At 34.6% G+C, this 20039-nt stretch overlaps 1 protein-coding gene across 1 annotated transcript in view; it reads left to right on the top strand.

Annotated features, from left to right (window-relative positions):
• The window catches only part of SLC24A2 (solute carrier family 24 member 2), a 287109-nt gene extending 268503 nt beyond the window's left edge, over window positions 1-18606 (top strand). Inside the window, 2 exon segments of the mRNA XM_074299528.1 lie at window positions 7941-8107; window positions 11262-18606. Of these exon segments, the coding sequence (XP_074155629.1) occupies window positions 7941-8107; window positions 11262-11511 (417 nt within the window). The 3' untranslated portion in view covers window positions 11512-18606.
• The last annotated feature ends 1433 nt before the right edge of the window (window positions 18607-20039 follow it).

Genomic DNA, 20039 nt, shown 5'->3' with positions numbered 1-20039 from the left:
TGCATATATGTATATACTTGCCAAAAATATTACTATATTGATATAGATATTTTACCAAATTAGAAAGCATAAAAATAAGATACTCTTGTAATTATAGAATCTCTGAACTATCCTATTTCTTTTAAAAATGACATCAAATATCAGGAAAATGGATAAAGCTAAAAAAACATTGACACTGATTTTCACCATTTATTATAAAAGTCTAATTGAAATTCCAATAGACTTGGGATGGAAAATGCCATCTGCAAGAGAGAGAACTGTGGAAATTGAATATTAATGGATAGAAGCATAATATTTTCACCTTATTTATTTTTTCTTTCTCATGTTTTTTTTTTTCCTGTTTGGTCTGATTTTTTTTTGCACAACATGACAAATATGGAAGCATATTTTAAAAGATTATATATTTCATCTATATCAGACTGCTTGCTGTCTTGTGGAGGAAGATGTTAGAAGGGAGAGAGAAAATTTTGGAATTCAAAATCTTGCAAAAATGAATATTGGCAACTAATAAATGTACATATATATTTTTAAAAGAAATTCCAAAAATAATAGTATCGTAAAATAAAAATTTAAATTATATCAATGAATCATTACAAAAGAACCCATAAAAGTCCTCAACCCACAATTTGAAATTCTTGACAAGAAGACAGTCAAGACTCACCCTTGGTTTAGTACAACCTTATTGTCAAAACATTACAGAGAAGGGTAATGACATATTGGGAGCTGAAAGCAATGCTCCCTTCACAGAATAGTGGAGAGCAATAGAAAAGAAAAGGAATCTTCAGAAAACTTGTTGTAAGACTCTATTATGCCAAATCATATTAAGAGTACTTAAAGATTAAAGCAGGATGATGATAGATAGAAGCAAAATGGAATTATAATCACTTATTCTTATTAATGGTAGAGGAACTACCCCATTTGACCTCTCAGTCCTCAGTATTCAATGTGTTACATGAAATGGTCTAAAAGGCTCTTAAGAAAATGAAAATGAGAAGAGGAGCTAGGCCAAACACAAAAGAAATCCATGTTGAAAGTGGTACAATTTTGAAAGCATTGATAAGTAGTCAAGATACTTGAGAGGAGGAAAACCAGATTGAGAATTTTCTTTGATTTTTGTATTTAAAGATGGAGGATGTTAAAATGCATATGTGCTTTGTAACATAAATCTCAAGGCAAGGTCTTTAAAATATCAAAACAGATCAAATGAGATTTAATGAAAATTCAAAAGCTTAAGAAAAAATATAATGCACTGCAGAAAATCCACTGAGTATTTAAGCATGATGCTCCCAGCCCTCCAACAAGGGGATTTTTAAAAGCAATTTTTGAATACTACTAATAGTTTCTGACTACTACTTGTATTTCACTTTAACTGTCTTATTTTCCTCATTATTGGCAAACATCATTGCTCTTCCTAAGAAATGATCTCTTATAACATACATTACTTCCAGAATCCCATGAAGACATTTCTTACAAATATCTTGCAAAAATTATTCATTTTGAGGGATGTTTTTCAGCCTACCCATTTCCAAAATGAGTGTAATGCCTGTCATATTTTTGTGATGAGCAAAGACTCAAAGGAAACTTAGGTGTAGTTTATTTTTTATTGTAATCCATCACAGAAACCAGTTAGGTGTTTAGTAATTTGACAGTAAATACTCTTCCCTTCTTCCTCACCTCTCTACCCCCACCTTAGCTCTACCTTGCCACTGTCTGAAAATCACTTCATTCCTCCCCCAGGGTTCTATTCTGCCTTTAAGATGTTTGGGAGATGTCCATACTCCTTGCCATTGGCAATAGTGCTGATGGCATTTCCCCAATTGTAGTTATCCAAGTACTCCAATTCTATTTTGCCACTTAATGATCAGATTTAGTTCAAATGTATAACAAAAGAAAGCATATATAAACATTCTTATCCCCAATACTTACAGACATTTTGGGGAAGGGAAAAGAATTAGCTTCATAGTTTAACACACTCTCACCAAGTTTCAAGTCCAAAGTCCCCTTAGATTCCAGTCACAGCACACCTTGGTTTCTCCAGGCTTCCCTGCTGGGGTGGCTAACTACACATCTAGCCTGGTATCCTGCCTCTAAGGTTATCATGGCTCAAATGTGGGTATCTTAGGGGTTCTAGGAACTGCGTGTTCTAAGAAATGAAAAGAACAAATGAAACAAAACAAAACAAAATCCCTGTTTCTTGGAGTTATGAGAAAAAGGAGAAGTTAGTTTTTCCCACCCACCAGTCCAATGCCAAAATTGTGGATTAACTTGGACCTTCACCTTTCTGAACATCAAGGAAAAGAAGAGCATGACTGCTATAGTCTCATAGTTTTGAAGATGCAAAGTGTTCTGGCTATATAACAAATGCATAGAGGTTATTCCTATCCACTTGGTAATGAAATGCAGAGTGGCATCTCCTAGAAGTATGTCCCTGGAAGTTTCCACATGACTACCTTCAAAGCCTCAGTTATATTCAAACCAACTTCCAACCATTTTCCACCTCTTCCTTTCTCTTCTCTGCTCTCCACAATGATCAGATTGCAGAAATCTTTTTCCCCTGCCTCAATGATTATGAAAAAGCTAAGAAATGAATTTTTGTAAACAAAAGTTTCAACTTCAAATGATACATGAAAACAATTTCTTTACCTTTCCCCCACCCCTACCCCTCCACATACAACCAAAAAAAAAAAAATTCTACAGTTCTAAAATGTTAATGGCTGAACCAGATGGTTTAATGAGAATTTTACCAGCCCTGATTTAACCAAAATACAATTTGAATAATCTAATTCCTTAAAAGCCGTTTAACTGAGGAAAGTATTTTTCTTGTTAGAATACTTTATATATTTGTTTGGCCTCCCTTCTAAAATTTCATTCAGTATTTAATTTCCTCTTGTTAAATTATTAATTTTTATGAGGAATGAAAATCTGTGGCAAAAATTGCCACTTACATAAGTGGGAGGAAATTAATTCTAAGAATCAGGAAAGTTTTATGCCTTGTTGCCACCTCATTACCACCTTCCCCATTGTGATATAGCATTTTTGACATTGCTTCTTTTATTGTTGATCATTGATCCAAACAAGGAGAAGTAGCATGACTAATAGACACAAAAAGCAAAAAATTTAGTCCTTGAATTTCAGAACTATAAATCAAAAGGTAAAAAATAAATGGATAATTCTCTGGATTAAGAAATATGATAAAATTTTCATAAGTAGTCCTATAAAAGGGAATACTTAGGAAAACACCAAGTTTGTTAATGTAATTGCATTCTAAATAGACAATGAACACTAATTTTTTTATACAAGATTATAGGAGTGCCGGGGGAAAATGATGTATTTATTTTAATGCCAGAAGTTAAAGGAATGCAAATAAATATTAACCATCCAAAGTGTGTCTTAATGATGGTTCTAAGCTATTAGACATGGCTCATGAAATGGATCAATGAATTATTATAAACTGTTCCTTGATAATATTGGGTTTATGTGCTACTTCAGTCAAAAATAACCCACAAAATACTGCTAGTCATTAAATAAGATACTGAAATACAAAAAACTATTATTTTGTCCTTCTATTAAAATCTTTATTTATCTACTTACCTAATGTGGTGGTTGTTAAGAAAGTTTTGTAAAGCACCTTGAAAATGTGAGTTTTAAATTATCCTCTTTCCCTGAAGTATTGCATGCAGTGATAATCACTACACCGCAAGAAAATACAATGTAGATGAAAAAGGCCTAAAGGAAAGCAACTAAAATGATCACTGATCATGGCTAAAACACATCTGTCATTTTATAGCAAAGGCTGCCCCATGCTCCTTGCCAAAGGAATATCATTGTATGGTTCAAAGAAAGGCAAAATAAAAAATATCTCTAGTTTCTTTTCTACCCACTCTTGTAGCAGGAAAAGTGTAATCCTTTATAGGAAGAAAAGCAGGAAGGTTCCCACTCTGTTCTACTCTAGGGGATACTAGGCTAGAAGTATATCTATCTGCTCCCTTATGTATTGTTAGCCTAAAGGATGTGATTTTTAAGTTCAAGCTAATCAATGTGCAACATCCTGGAGCTCCCTCCTTAAATGGAAGTTCTAAATAGAACCATTCACTGAAGGGACAGAATAAGAATTCTATAACTGGAATGAAACTTCAAGATGAAAAAATGAGATAGAGTAGAGGAAGTTCAGTCGTCTAGAGAGAGAAAGGTGAAGTATTTATGAGTGTAAACTGAAGTTATATGAAAATTCAAAAAAATAAAACAAAACCTGAAAAGATTTAGACATACTGATACAAAGTAAAGTAAGCAGAACCAAGAAAATATTCTATAAAGTAATAGCAATAGTGTACAATGATCAGTGGTGGATGATTTATCAATATAATGATCCAAGGCAATTCCAAAGAACTCATGATGAAAAATGTGATTGGCCTCTAGAAAAAGGACTGATGGAATATGACTGAAGATTAAAGCATACTATTTTTCACTTTATTTTTCATATTTTTTTCCTTTGGGTTTGTATTTTCTTTCACTGTAGGACTAATATGGTAATATGTTTTGCATGATTGAACATGCATAACCTATATCAAGTTACTTTCTTAGGGAAAGGAAAGGTGAAGGAGAGAGAAAATTTGGAACTGAAAAATTTTAAATGAATGTTAAAATTTGACTTTACATGTAACTGAGGAAAAAATATTATTTCAATTCTAAAAAAATTTCCAGATGAATTATAAAAAAAATTTATCTGAAAAGATAAGAAAAGATAAGATAAATTCATGAAAGACTGCTTTATAAGAAATTTTTCAAAGAAATTAGCACTATTTGAGGTATACCCTTCAGCTTTTGCAGTTGAGATCATAAAAGGAAGCTTTCCACAGAACATGTCTTAATGTTACTAAAAGACTAGGATTATATTTTTACTCAAAGAGACAAATTTAGATTTTCTGTAAAGAACACTGGAACAAGAGCTATCCAAAACCAAAATGGCTTGTGTCAGGAGATGGCATATTTCCCCTTTATCTGAAGTTTTTAATGACCACTTTCAGGGGATTATAGAGGGAATTCTTGTCCAGGATTTAGAAGAGACTCCCTCTGAGTTCACTTCCAGTTCTGTGATTCTGAAATTGTTTTCTCTGCTTTGTCTTATGGAATACTAGAAGATACATTGTATTAATCTCAATAACACTTTTTTTTTGCTTAAAAACTTTAAAACATTTGAATTTTCCTAATTTATTGGGTCTAAAATGGATGCACTATAACAATAATAGATAGAGCTGCCTCAAAATCAAGGACTTGATTCAAATCCTGCTTTTGTCACATACTAACAGTGTGACCATGAACAGATCATTAAACCTGAAGGCTCCAGAAAACATCTAATGCTGCTATTTTTTCTTTTTTTCTTTTTTTTTTTTCTTTTTTCTTCCTTTTTTTTTTCCCCCCTGAGGCTGGGGTTAAGTGACTTGCCCAGGGTCACACAGCTAGGAAGTGTTAAGGGTCAGAGACCAGATTTGAACTCGGGTCCTCCTGAATTCAAGGCTGGTGCTCTATCCACTGCGCCACCTAGTTGTCCCTAATGCTATTTTTTCAAAAGTGCATGGATAGAAGGAGTTGCCTCACCTGGAAGTTCCCTATTCCAAAAAAATCTCTACATATCTAAAAAAGATCATTCTTCTCAAATGCTTTGTCATATGAAATGCATATAGCTTTATATGCTCTGCTTGTCAACTCAAGTCAACAAGTATTGATTAAGTACTTATCATGTTCCAGGCACTGAGCTAAGCACTGGGAATTCAAAGAAAATTTTTTAAAATTCCTATTCTCAAGGAGTGGATGGTTTGGCCTCAATGAGTTTGACTCCTAGATCTGCCATCTACATAAACTTGGGCAAATCCATTTGACAAAGATAATATAGATGCACTTAGTGAGTTATAACTCAAACCCCATAATTTTTAGATATAATCTCAGAGGTTTTTCATGGTATAGAAAGGAAAGCATTGGTTTAGAATCAAAACCTTTCTCTACCACTTACTATTTCTGCTCAGATCACTCAAACTTTCTGGGCCTCAGTTTACTTCTCTGTAAAAAAAATACAAACCTAAAAGTGGTCTAAATGATCTCTAAAGTATCTTTCAGATATAACTCTAATCATCTTTCTTGCCCACCACCAGCACATCTAGGTGATGAAGAGCCTATGTGCACATGTCCAAAGCTTATTGACTCCTCTGAAATAAAAATTATTCAAGGGTCCATTGATTAGGTGCTGCTGTCAATCACCAAATCAATGATGCAGAAAGAGCTATCTGCAGAGTTTTATTCTGTTCAGAGCACAGGCTTATCTGTGGGGGAAAAAAGTCAGAAAACCTAAACCATCAGGTCCAGCAACCTTATATAGAAAGTGAATATTTAAGCATCAGAGGAAAATGGAATTTTACAGTGAGCAGGGGGAAGATAAGAGTATACATGTCTAGAAACAAGTAACCGAAGGCAAAAGATAAGGCCACCTGCCAGCTGGTCAACATAGAAGTTTTGGCTTCTTTCCCAGCCTTGATTCGACAGATGTTGTGACCCTTAAGCTTCCAAGAGCAATGTCTAGAAGTTCAAAGAAAAGGACTGGGGAGATGTCTTCTTCATTTCTTAGGGGTGGCAAAAAATCTGAGCCAGAGTTTTTTTTCCCCTCATTCCAGTCTCTCTCTTATCATCATAGCAAAAAGAGACCTGAACCAGAAAATTTCTCGTCATACCTTGGTATAAACACACATAAATACTAAGATCCTCAATTGCATTTTGCTTGTAGTCTTACCTTAATTGAGATTATTCTCAGTTCTCATATAATTTGGTGGGAAAATATATGTCTTCATCTGTAAAATGGGCATCATAACAGATACACACTGACTATTCCCCAGAGTTGTTGTGAGGATCAAATGAAATCGTGTATATTTTGCTTTGCAATATATGCATCACAGTCCATCTTAATTCTCAGTAGATCAAATGAATCTGTGGTTTAATCAATGGGAGTATTCCAAGATTATGCTAAAGCCAGGATAGCTGATTGTTAAATTTTCAATATGAGGGGCAGCTAGATGATGCAATGTATAGAGCACTAGTCCTGAAGTCAGAAGGAGCAGAGTTCAAATTTGGCTTGGAACACTTAATACTCACTAGTTGTATAACCCCGGGCAAGTTACTTAACTCCAAATGTCTTGGCAAAAACAATTTTTTTTTTCAATATGAGCATTTACACCTCAGAATGCATAAATCCTACTGATTTGTTATTGTTGCTCCTATTGTTGATTGTCTTAAGAAAGGGATGGAGAAAATGTCAATAAGATAGATTACATTTAAAAGTGTGTTATGGGTACTTTTGCAAGGAGGGTGGAAGGTAGGGAGCCAGTTATTAAATATTTAATTTTAGAGCATTCTCTCAAATGATACAAATTGCAACTCTCTTCCATTTCTTTCCAATCTTTATGCTTTTTATCCACATTCTCACTACCTGATATCTTGGTAATTTTCCTCATTGTCTCCTGGTATCACTAGAATATAAATGGAGCACACAGGTTATCTGTCATTCTCAACACATAACCTTTTCATCATTGTTCCTCATCTATCTTTCCAATTACATCATTTATATTATTTTCCTTAATAATTGCTTATTTGTAATGTTTTGCAAACCTACCACATGTCTCTTCATTGCCCTTACAATCATTACAGATGTTTAATAAATGTTCCTAATCTCTGAGAATATATCTAAAATGATGGATTTTGAACTATTAATTATACCTTATTAAGTTATTTCATTGGAAATCAAGCTTTCCACAAAACTTTCCTCTTGCGTTTCAGACCAAAGAACAAGGGTACAATTGCCCTTCTCTTCCTTTTCTGTCTACTATTGACCATGGGGAGGTAAACCATAAAACATTATTCAGATAAATTGTTATTATTATTTTTCTTATTATATTTAGGTTGGAGAAACAATTGGTATCAGTGAAGAAATCATGGGCCTCACCATCTTAGCTGCTGGGACTTCTATCCCTGACCTCATTACCAGTGTCATAGTGGCTCGGAAAGGACTTGGGGATATGGCAGTGTCCAGCTCTGTTGGGAGCAATATCTTTGACATTACAGTGGGGTAAGTACAATTTGTGCTGTTGAATTCACAAGGGAATGACTTTGCCTCATTCTGACTTTTTCTGCTTAGATAGATTCACAGGTAAAACATCAATCTCCAACTAGCTAGTCAAAAATTAAGAATTTTAGCTAAAAGCAAAGAGTCTTCACAGCTGACATTTTCTGCTTTCAGCAAATAAATAGAAAAAATATAGATAAGTAGATAAATAGGGTACTAGAGTCCCCATGTGGTTTGAACATTTAAGAAAATGTTGAGAAAATTTCACTTCCTCAAAAAAGTTACAACCTCCTACATTGGCTGTATGTTATAGAACAACAGAGACTTAAGTCTGTTTGAGATATTTTTGCAATTTCACTGTATTCATTTCACAGACTGCAGAGTAAATTCCCTTTGACACCAATTGGAATTTGGATAATAAGAAGACTGACATCTGAATTCAATACAAACATCCATACACCCTCAGGAAAAAAGAATATTGCCATGATTTGAAGCCTTTTATATAAATATACTCGTGGAAATATTCCAACACTAATAAAAATCAAAAAGAAATTATAGGTCATGTCAAATTTGCATGACCTGTAGTTGTCATTATAATTATCTTCTAGAAAGGGACCAGGTGGAAAAGAATAATTCATTTTGTTATCTAATTTTTCTTATGAGAAATTAAAGTGCTATCATTTCAATAGTGCTAAACTTTTCTCTAAATGCCAAATCCTTGGAATTATGTCCATTTTACTTCATTTTTCTCATGGCTCTCTTCTCCTATCATATCTTCTCCAACAGAGTCCACACAGAATTCCATTAATGGTGTGAAAGTACCATGTCATAATGAGGAGCGTTCCAAAGGGACAAATTGTTCACATACAGGTCTAAGTTTCATTACTCATTTTTAACTTGGCACAGTTTGTCATATAATACAAGCTTTTAAATTCATCTCCATTTTGATTTTGCAGTTTCACTTCTATTTCCACTCTAAACCATAGCATTTTTCACCAGTTACTATGGTCACTGAGAAAGTAACATCTGGATCCTAGTCAATCAGTAAATAAGCTTTTATTAAACAGCTATTATGGGGACAGACATCATGCTCTGCATTGGGGAAATGAAGAAAGGTAAAAGTCAGTCTCTGTTTTCAAGGAGCTCACAATTTAATGGCAGAGACAGCATGCAAAAAAAATGTATAAATAAGGTACATATTGCCTTGGTTACCTATCAAAACTGCTATCCCAGCCAACTACCTAAAATCAGATGCAGTAATTTCCTGGGTATTCCTACGAAATTTTATTATGTTCTACTTTCCCTTTCTAAAAACATAGCCCCCCAAATAAATCAAAGTAAAGGAGTTACCTCTTAGCCCATTTTATTCAATATCACAATGTTTTGGGGTTTTCAACCCAAATTTGCAGATGAAGAAACTGAATCTGAGAGATGTTGAGTGACTTGCCCCAAATCACACAACTAGTAAGGGTCTAAGACTGGATTTGAATTTAGGCCTTCCCAACTGTAGGTCCAAAATTCTATTAACCCTTTCCACCATGCAATCCCCAATACATATTAACATGTAAAATTACTTTTTCTTTTCTGAGGTCTTGCCTTTTTGGTATTACTCCCAATCAATATGATTTGGGGAGTAGGGTTTTTTCTCTAGCCACATTGTTTGTTTATTTTTGTCATTGCCTAGTAGCTTGTTTTGAATCTATTATCTGTAACCAAAAATATGAAATATTTCCTTCACAGTCCAAAAGTGTGTGTATGTTTGTGTTTCACAAAGCAAGCTGATGACAGATATCCTGAAGTCTTACCCTAATACATTTCAACCTGACTTTAGTCAGAAGCATGAATGTAACAACAAGAAATAGTTCAAATCCTTTTGGAGATAAATAGGCATAAATCTTTTTTTAATTTTAAATTTCCTGATCTTTCATTTGCCAGATATCTTGCAAAACCAAACAAAATGCAGCAGAATAAATTGTTCATATTTTTATAGCACCATCAGCTGATGTTCGGTCATTTCAGTCATGTCTGTCATGTTTTATTGGAAAAAAATGCAGGTGGTTTGTTATTTCCTTCTCCAGTGGATTCATTTTGTCAGGCAATCAGAGATTAAGTGACTTCTCCAGAGTTATAGAGTTAGGATGTGTCTGAGACTGGATTTGAATTCAATTCTTCAGATCATCAGATAATAAATATCAATCTTTGTATCCTCCTGCAGTGTCTGAAGCAGTTTGATTTATGTGGAGTAAATGTTTTATCAATATTTAGCTGAATAGATAAATGGATGAAAGATGCTACTCTGAAGATTGAACATTACTTAACTAATAATAAGAATAACTTGTTTATAAAATGCATTAAGGTCTACGAGATCTTTCTTCACAGAATTGTGAAGTAAGTAGTGCACGTATCAGCATCTCTCATTTTTACAAACAAGGGCATTAAGGTGAATGATTTTTCCATGATTATAAACTAATAAGAACTGGAGCCAAAATTTAAAACCAGGTCTTCTGAGTTCAAGTCCAGAATTCTTTTTGCTATCCCATAATGCCTCTCCAGTATTTTCTCCTTTCACCATCACTCACTTCCCAACTCCTTCCATTTTGATGGTACATAGTTTGTCAGACTGGACTGCAATGCTGACTCAGCCTCCTCCCATGTTGAGAAATTTATTATTCTCTGGCTTCATTCCCCACCTCAAATAGCTTCTGACAGGACTAGACCAGTGTTTTCTCAACCAGGTTTCCATCTCTCCCAAATTGTACTCCAGTCACAAACTTGGAAGTTAGTATTCATAAAGAATTGTTCATTGTAACATCATCTCTTTGCATTTTTACAATCACATCAAAATTTAAATTTAGAAAATATATGGTTAGACTCAAATTAAATTCATAAATCACTTTCTGCTGTGACAGAAATTAAAGATCTTGCTTATCTATAGGTTTTTTCCCTTTGGATCCCCTCACCAAAAAGAAAAAATTTCTTCCAATCAAAAAGGAACAAAACCATTTCCTTCCCTAACTTCCAAATCAATTCCAAAAAGGAATTTCAATGAAAACTTATGAGGTTCTTCATGATTTCTAAGTGTCTTTTAAAACATATTCAATCCCGACTTGCCTCTCCTCTTTTCTACCTTTTTGTTTCTGCTTCTGTTTCCTTACAGACTCCCACTGCCCTGGCTCTTGTATACTACAATTCACAAATTCAAACCAGTGACGGTCAGCAGCAATGGTCTCTTCTGTGCCATTGTTCTTCTCTTCATCATGCTACTCTTCGTCATCATCTCCATCGCCCTCTGCAAATGGAGGATGAACAAAATCCTGGGATTCATTATGTTTGGCCTGTACTTTGGATTCCTGGTAGTCAGTGTCCTCCTGGAGGACAGAATTATCATGTGTCCCATCTCCATATAGCTGGAAAAGCCATTTCTTAAATAAATAATTGAGACAGCAACGGATGGTCCCCAAACCCTATCCTCTTTTAGCCTGGGTCCTCTAACCCCCCTGAAGAAGCAGCTGGCACATAGCCCTATATTTTTGTAAAGCTTATCTCCTTGACTTAAGGAGGGATGGATTCCAAGTTCACTTCATGTGCTGCTGCCTCTATCACTGACTGTCACAGCCACACAGAAGAAACAAGGGCAGTTATTTTGTGGCTTTTCTCTCCTCGCCACTGACAGACCGTACTCCTCGCTGGTCGGAGGTACATAATGCTATAACAACATGAGCTATAATGTCAGCTATATGTATACATATATACATATATATATACATATACAAACCACCTGTTTCTATGTATTGCAACTCTCTTTCCATACATATATTAATATATGCTTATACACTCATGAAGAAAGAAGAAATATATATACGTATAAATATGTATCATTTCAGGGATAGCTCTAGTATTTGTTTAGTACCTATTTGAGGAGGGGTACCAACTTTCAGTCTGGCCTTGTTGGAAAATGTCATCTAGTAAAATTAGGATTGGACAAGGGAAGGATTGCCTTGAGCAACATTCTTCCCTGGAACCAACATCTAAGTTAGGCTTGTACAGACTCTTGAAATGGAAAAGGTTTTAGAAATTGTTAGAATCACTTAGTGGGGAGGAGCAATATTGTATTTCATAAAAACTGCACCACCCTATAGGTGTCCCTAAATGCTCCTACAAATTGGACTGAGAAGCCAGAATAGCCAGTCTGCATGTGTAGTGACAGTTTGGAACCCACAGGGTTCCTCAGGCCACTTAGCTATAAAACCCAAACTGACATTTTGGAGAGGGGAATGAAAATGAAGGTTCTCCTCCTATCACTCCAGCATGCAAGTAGATTATAAGACTGCTAAATCAATTAGCTTTATTCCTAAAACAGCAAGACTATATAAACTATACCCTTCTAATGCTCTTACCATTATTATCATCATGAAAAGAAAAAAAGGTATTTGAGCTATGATTGTTACCTGTATCACTTTTCCAGTAACATCAGATCCTTACGTAGTTGAAAAAAAATTTAACTTTTATGGAATGAATTACCATCCTGAGAGAAGATCTCTTTGGGCACATAGTTCTTTTAAAAACTCTTTCAGCGTGATAATAGATGACCTTAGTGCCCAGAAAAGTCACTAGCCCTATTAAAGAGATATATAGTTCAGAAGGAAAATGCAAGTTAGGGAGATGTTTAAGGAAATAGTGTTGAAGCTAAGCATTCTACAGTGAGGTTTCTTTCTGACCTCTGAGTTACTATGTTCTGGGCCAAATGTAGGGCTTGTTTCAGATCAGTATTTGGTTAAAGGTCATGCATGTCACTGTTTGTGCATTTTCTACCATCTTCAGATATACTGCTGGCATGTACCCTGCTTGTAGGGGAGACGGATTGCTAAGGGCTACACATGACAATTTTTCCATGCTGTTTTCAGAGCTGATTGCAGTGAGGCTCTTGATACATGAATTTTTTCAATGTCACATAGGCAATCCATTATTTTTCATTCAGTAGTCTCCATCTCTAATTTATTCTTTGTGTGATTCTGCATCTCTATATAGGAGCAGAGAGGAAAACTGACCCTATCCCTCTTACTAACCCCCCCAAAAAAAAGACAATTGGCAAACAAGAAAAGCAAATGTTTAATTTTTTCAGAATTGTAATTGCAACAAATAAAAAACAAATAAAAAAATCTGAATTCAGGTTGCCCCAATTTGTTATTCATCCCTCTGGGCCTCTCTGTTGATATATATCATGCTGTATGTGTCATAGCATACAACGGGAATTGGGTATCCATTGGTCTTCATTATGTCATGTCATCAGTATCATCAGTTATCTTAATATAGGCAGGGATGGAAATGCATGCATATGATCACAAAGGGCCACAGTATACAAGACTATTGATAAGAAAGAAAAGAGGAGGTCACCAATCCCAAATCAATCAGTACTCCATAGTAACTGTAGAGTATCCAGCCCTTCATTGACAGATGACTCCTGATAAAACTATTATATACATACACACAGACACACACACAGACACACACACAGACACACACACACACACACACACACACACACACACACACACATTCCACTCCTAAATGGAGATTCCTATTACAAAGGAACAAAATAAGATAAGTAAACAGGGCCCTCCACATTAGCTTTCAAATGTTGTTTCCCATTCTCACCTTCCTTTATCCGCATGCCTTTACAAGGTGTGTGTGTGATAGTAGAATGTACCCTATGATTTTAAAAAACTGGGACTTCAATTGCACCATGGAATTTATACTTTCAAGGTTACAGACCAGGGTCATAATTCCCCATAAATAGTTTTCATCTAATGAAAGTTAGCAAGCTGAAGTAAACAGAGAACTAGCATCAAAGTTAGTAAAATCTAGATTCAATTCCTTCTTGGAATATATGCTAGTTCTGTGACCATGAGAAAAATCACACAATCTCTGAACATCCCTTGGCAATTCTCCATGATAGGATAGTTACATGTACTGGAATACCAGTCTTATACCAATGAGGCAGCCAGATGATCTAGTGGAAAGAGAACTGAGGAAAACTGAAGTTTGAATCTGCTCTCAGATGCTTTGCAGCTAAGTGAGCCAGACAGGTCTCTTAGCTTTCCTTGGCTTCACCTTCCTCATCTGTATAATTAGGGAATTTAACCCTATGGCCCATAAGGTTCTTTCTAGGTCTAAATCTATGATCCTACCAAATCACAATTCTGTACTAAAAAAGGCGCATATACACACACAGGTACCTGTGTGTGTATATATGTGTGTTGTGTGTTATATGTATACACATATATGTATATATTCCCAAAACTAATCCTTTATAGCTAAATAGGAAAAGATGATTATCTAGACATATGACTTAATCAGTAGAACTCTCCATGGAGAAACATTCTCTACTAATACATATCAACACCTTATTTGTAATTTAGACTCTTGAAGACTAATCTAAGCTACTTCCCTACAGTTACAAAACTAGTATATGTTCCACACAAGTCTTGAATTCACAATATCCTCACCCCTTCCTGACCTATTTTGCCTCTGTCCTATATATCCACATATTTGGGGGTTCCTATATAAATGTGCACTGTATCTGTGTGCATACGACGACATACAAACATTCTCTTCTTGTTTTTTCACCCCATTCTGTTAAGCTTCCTTGATGGAATTTGATTACCTCTGTACACACACATCAGGAAGTATTAAATGCAATAATGAGTTGTCTGTTTTTATCCGTCATTATAGCCAGGCCTTTACAATTGATTTTTTTATTGGATCTATTGAGGAAATTGTTATTTAGATAATTGATTAGTTGGGTTTTTCCCATGAATGTCAGCTTTCTTCTAAATGTTACAGGAGAAATAACAATAGCTAGAATGTATATAGTACTCTAATGACATAAATACTATGTCATTTAACCCTCTTAACAACACGAGAAAGAAGGTACTTTGTCACCATTTTGCAGATAAGGAAACTGACACAGAAGTCAGCACATGTCCATGGCCATATAACTAATAAGTGTCTGAAACTGAATTTGAACTCAGGTCTTCTTGACTCCAGGTCCAGTGCTTTCTTCAATGTACCATCTAACTGCACCTTAGAAATGTCACATTTTGGATCCTCCTTGATTACCACTCACTAATTCACCCAATCACCTTCTCTCATTCAAGATCATAGATTTAAAAGTAGAAGAGATTTTGGAAACCAATTAATTTAATCCCCTTCATTTTTCACATAAGGAAACTAAGGTCCAGGAATATGAAATAACTCGCCAAAGGTCACAGAGGTAAGAAGCAGTAAATAGAGTTGATACTGAAACCACCAATCTCTGACTCCACAGCCAAGGTTCTTTCCATTGTACTACCAATTCACCATTGGAACCTAGCCCAGGCAATCTCTTACCTCCTATTTCCTTGGTTGGTTCCCTTCTCCCACATATTCTTCCTTCATTGTAGCCCTATTTCTATAGAAGAGTTTCCTAGAGTGATGTCCTGGACCCTTGACTTTGATCTCTGGTTCGGACAGAAACCCTCATGTGTTTATTTGCTTTACACCCCATCCTCTTAAGTGTTGGACACAATTGGATAAGGAAATGAGTCATGCAAAATTGAAATGGAGTCTGCAATAAGAAATGTAATAAGGTAACAACTAGATATTTAGAGAGAAAAAAGCGAGAGCCATAAATCTATCCCTCTTGATCTACCTATCAGTATAAGCATCTGTCTGCCTGTTTCACATCGACCCTACAGCTTGCATAGACACTGTAAAATACAACTAAGCTACAAAATACTCTCTACACATTCAAATTTTCATTTCACTGCCACTAATGGCATTATAACTGTACAGAACAGGGCCAGTAATCATCAAAAATTCTCAGAAAAATAAGTAGGCATGCCAATATTTTTACAGACAAGCATGTGTATTTATACCATCTCCCATCAAGTCCTGTATTTATTATTGAATTTAATGACCACATTATATATCATAAGGAGAATAGCTATACAATGATTAGCCTCAATTCCATAAAGATCCAGTTTTAGCTATTTCTTATTTCAAGATGAATTTATTTAATAGCCACTCCATTGGAGTTCTAGGGGAGGGGTATGATATATGTTGCTACTTTAGAGACAAAAAGTTTTTGTTATATCAATTGAGTAGAGAACTATTTTCATAGAGAACAATACTGGCCATCAGGTGTATGTCTTGATATCTGGGCTACTCTTGTCAAAGCATAAAGTAGAAAGTGGATTAGACTTATGGATAGATTAATTAGATTGAACAGATTTAGATACAAAGAAATTTCCATGACTGTTGTAAGTCTACATAAATAGTTAGAATTTTAAGTTCTATGGTCTAAGTCTATTTCTGGCCTGTGGACAGCTAAGAAAATTGAAGGTCCAGCTCTTCTCATGACTACACCAAAGAGAGCTTTGACATATGCATGAGATCCAATTTTTCAGAAATCACAAAGGAAATGATGAATTGTTGAATAAAATATATTCACTGAATATTGGGAGCAGTTGGTATTTCATTTAGTCTGCATGCCCTGTGTGCATGAATTTCTCCTGCAAATGCCCAGGAGGGCCAACTGCATGGAACAGGAGAAATCACCTGCTCAAGGTTTGGCATCTCATTCTTGCTATGTGTGCACTATTTTGATATAACCTGTTGTTTTCATAGGCTCAACTCAAAGGTCAAATTGTAGTAATCTCAGAGGTCATCTAGTCTATCACTATAATTTCAGGGCAAGATCACATTAAAATCAAACCAAACCAAGTCAGACATATCCTTTTTTCAAAAAAGACTCCCAACAAGAAGATTCTACAGCCTCTTTCAAATTCTGAGGCCAGAAAAATTACTCTTAAATCCAAGCCAAATCCTTCATGCCATAATGCAAGTTGGTTTGTCCATATTTTGCCCTAAGAATGATGAAGAATAGTGAGACAATTTTCCGTATTTGCTCTAAATTAATTTTTAAAGGTCAACATTAAATCACTCTTAAACCTCCCTTCCTCCATGTTCAATCATCCCACTTTCTTTAGCCTTTATTCCTGATTCTAGAGCTAGGATAAAGAAAGCATGTATCCTTTATAAGGAAGGCTTCACTATTCCCACTATATGAGCTTTCTCTATCAAGCATTCAATTTGACTTATCACAAAATAAAATAGAAATAAGCATTAGAGAGTAGAATAATGGAGAATGAAATTGAAATATATGTTTTAGTTCAAATATTATTAAATTACCCATATTGCACATTAGCTGTCTACTTTGCCTAATTAGTCCTGGCTCTCTCTGGATCTTTTTCTTTTTTTCAATCCCTTGACCATTTATGGTTTTCCTCTAGACTTTTCAAAATTCTCTATGCTTTGATATCAATCAATTGTTTCAGGAAATTACACTTGATTCCTAATCTATTATAGTGCCCAATACAGTGGGCCTTGCTCATAGAGCTGAATGGAATTGAATTGAAGTGATTGAAAACAAAATTCAAAATAATGTGGGACATGTTGGACTTCATTTGATGTATTCATTTGAGAAAATAGTAATATAATCTTGTCATGAGACAAATATAGAAGGTACTTGGTAAACATTTCTTTATTTGCTTTATTGATTCCATGATAGCAAAGCTCAAGTATAGTCCACATAATGGAACTTGCATTAATTTAATTAATATTTGTTGAGTTCTTACTAGACTAAAAGTTACAGAAATATAAAATTTTATAAATCAAAGGATGACAGAAGGAAGACCAACATTTTGGAACCCTACAAGATGCTTCAGTTCAGCTTTGCCATTTCAAAAACAAGCATTCAATCTTGTCATTTTTCAATGCAATCTGTTGTTTTCATAAGTTCAACTCAAAGATCAGACAATAGTAAATTCAGAGGTCATCTAATCTAGCACTATAATTTCAGGGCAATAATTTCAGAGTCTGCTTGATGCCACTCATGAAGGTTTGGTATGAATCATAAGCGGATTGATGAGGATGAGGAACAGAGAATAGAGAATGGCTCATGGGTCAACAGAGGAGCAGCAAGTGGTTCTTGCATTATGCCATATTATTATGATTTTTTAAATTAAAATTTTGTGACAAGGCTTTACTTTGATATTTCAATAAAAACTATCCATAAATGTAAAGCAAGATACTTTACTTTTATTAATGTAATGAAAAAAGAATGGGAGGGAAAGAATATCAAAATCTCCCAACACTCAAATTCTAAAGATATTAAAATATATACACATACATATTGCTGTATGGGTTTGGGATAGGCAATCCCATTCAATATAATTTGGATAAGTTATAGATTCCTTCCATTATTAGATAAAATCAGAGGAATATAAATGCCTTTGAGGTTTTTTAATTATTTGTAATATTGAACTTTATATTATTCCATGAGACATAGCTGTCTTAATTAAAGCCATAAAATAATAATAATTCAAATATTCAGGTGTTTTGAATGTAGGTATTCAACTAAATAATAAACCACTTGTTTCATAGTGATTGTTGTAAACTAAAATGTGTCTTTTCTGGGTTTTTTTGAATACTTTTAAATGTTGTATAAGGGCAGTCCTATTTTCCTACAATAGAATTAAAGCATGTCCCATTTTCAGAGAACTCTATATGAAAATCAACTTTAAAACAAAAAAAATCAGAAATGATTCTTCATTTTACCAAAGCATATTTAATTTTTACAGAAGAAATCATCACCCCAGTTCCTTTAAATGGCATGCTCTCTTAGTGCATCTGGAATTTTTCAATTTAAAAAATGCAATTTAACCCACTACATTTCACAAGATAAAAGTATATGAGCAAAGGAATTAATAAATTAGCAAACATTTATCAAAATATCAAAAGATCTATGACTACATCAGTAGGTATCTTCTCTCCACTGATGTATACCATATTCCCTCCATGCCTTAGAGATTTCTTTCTGAGCTACTGTGGCCAAAATAATAATAATTGCTATTGTTATTGTTGTTGTTGTTGTTGTTGTTGTTGTTGTTGTTGTTGTTGTTGTTGTTGTACTTGTTAACCAGTGCTTTGGCGATGAACCTCTCCAATTTTAACTAAACTAGTCCTCCAACTACAGAAATAAGATCCATCACTCAGCCCATACTTAAAAGCCTTTCCAGTTTGGTATAGAAACTCTCAAATCTTATGTTCCATTGGCATGGTCTTCAAGAATCCAGGGTTTACCTCCATGCCAGATGAGACATTAGATGGGACTTTTGCCAAGGAAATTTAAAGTAATAAACAAATGTGTCCATATGTTAATATAGTTTAAGCCTAAAAAGCTCCTTTATTTAAAATGGCAAATTTGTAATATATCATTATGTTAGTCATCATTTAAGCAGAATAGTGAGTAAATATATAGGACTTGGAAGCAGGAATGCCTGAGTTTGAACCTTCAAAAAAACTTTCAAATACTTCAGACATTTACAAAGTGAATGACTCTAAGAAACGCTCTTAAATTCTCTCAGTCATAGTTCCACAGGAAGGAGGAAGGAGGAAGGAGGAAGGAGGGAGGAAAAAGGAGGAAGGAGGCAGGAGAAAGGAAGTAGGAAAGATTACCTCCATATATAATATATAATAATATTATATCATTATATGGGGGATAATAATACTACCTCTCTTGCCAGATTGATGTAAGGATCAAATGAGATTTTAAAGATATACTATATTTTTGCAAACCTCTAAAAAATGCTACATAAGTATTAGCTATCATTTCTGGACCTTGTTTATGGATATCTTATTAAAAGCATATTTCTAAGAAAATATACTGCTGACTTCCTCCTTAAGGCTACAGTATCTGGAATAGTGTATGACAGGTTGCATTGAACATAATTAATTACAAGTGATAATAGTATTAAAATTTGAACCATCTTCCCACTTACTTCCCTACAGACACATATGTACCCATATTTTCCCAACAAAGCTAAAGATATTT

Source organism: Sminthopsis crassicaudata, chromosome 1, assembly GCF_048593235.1.
Source record: "Sminthopsis crassicaudata isolate SCR6 chromosome 1, ASM4859323v1, whole genome shotgun sequence".
NCBI classification, from domain to species: Eukaryota; Metazoa; Chordata; class Mammalia; order Dasyuromorphia; family Dasyuridae; genus Sminthopsis; species Sminthopsis crassicaudata.
The sequence above is the reverse complement of the archived record's forward strand: the minus strand, read 5'-3'. Positions and strand labels throughout refer to the sequence as shown.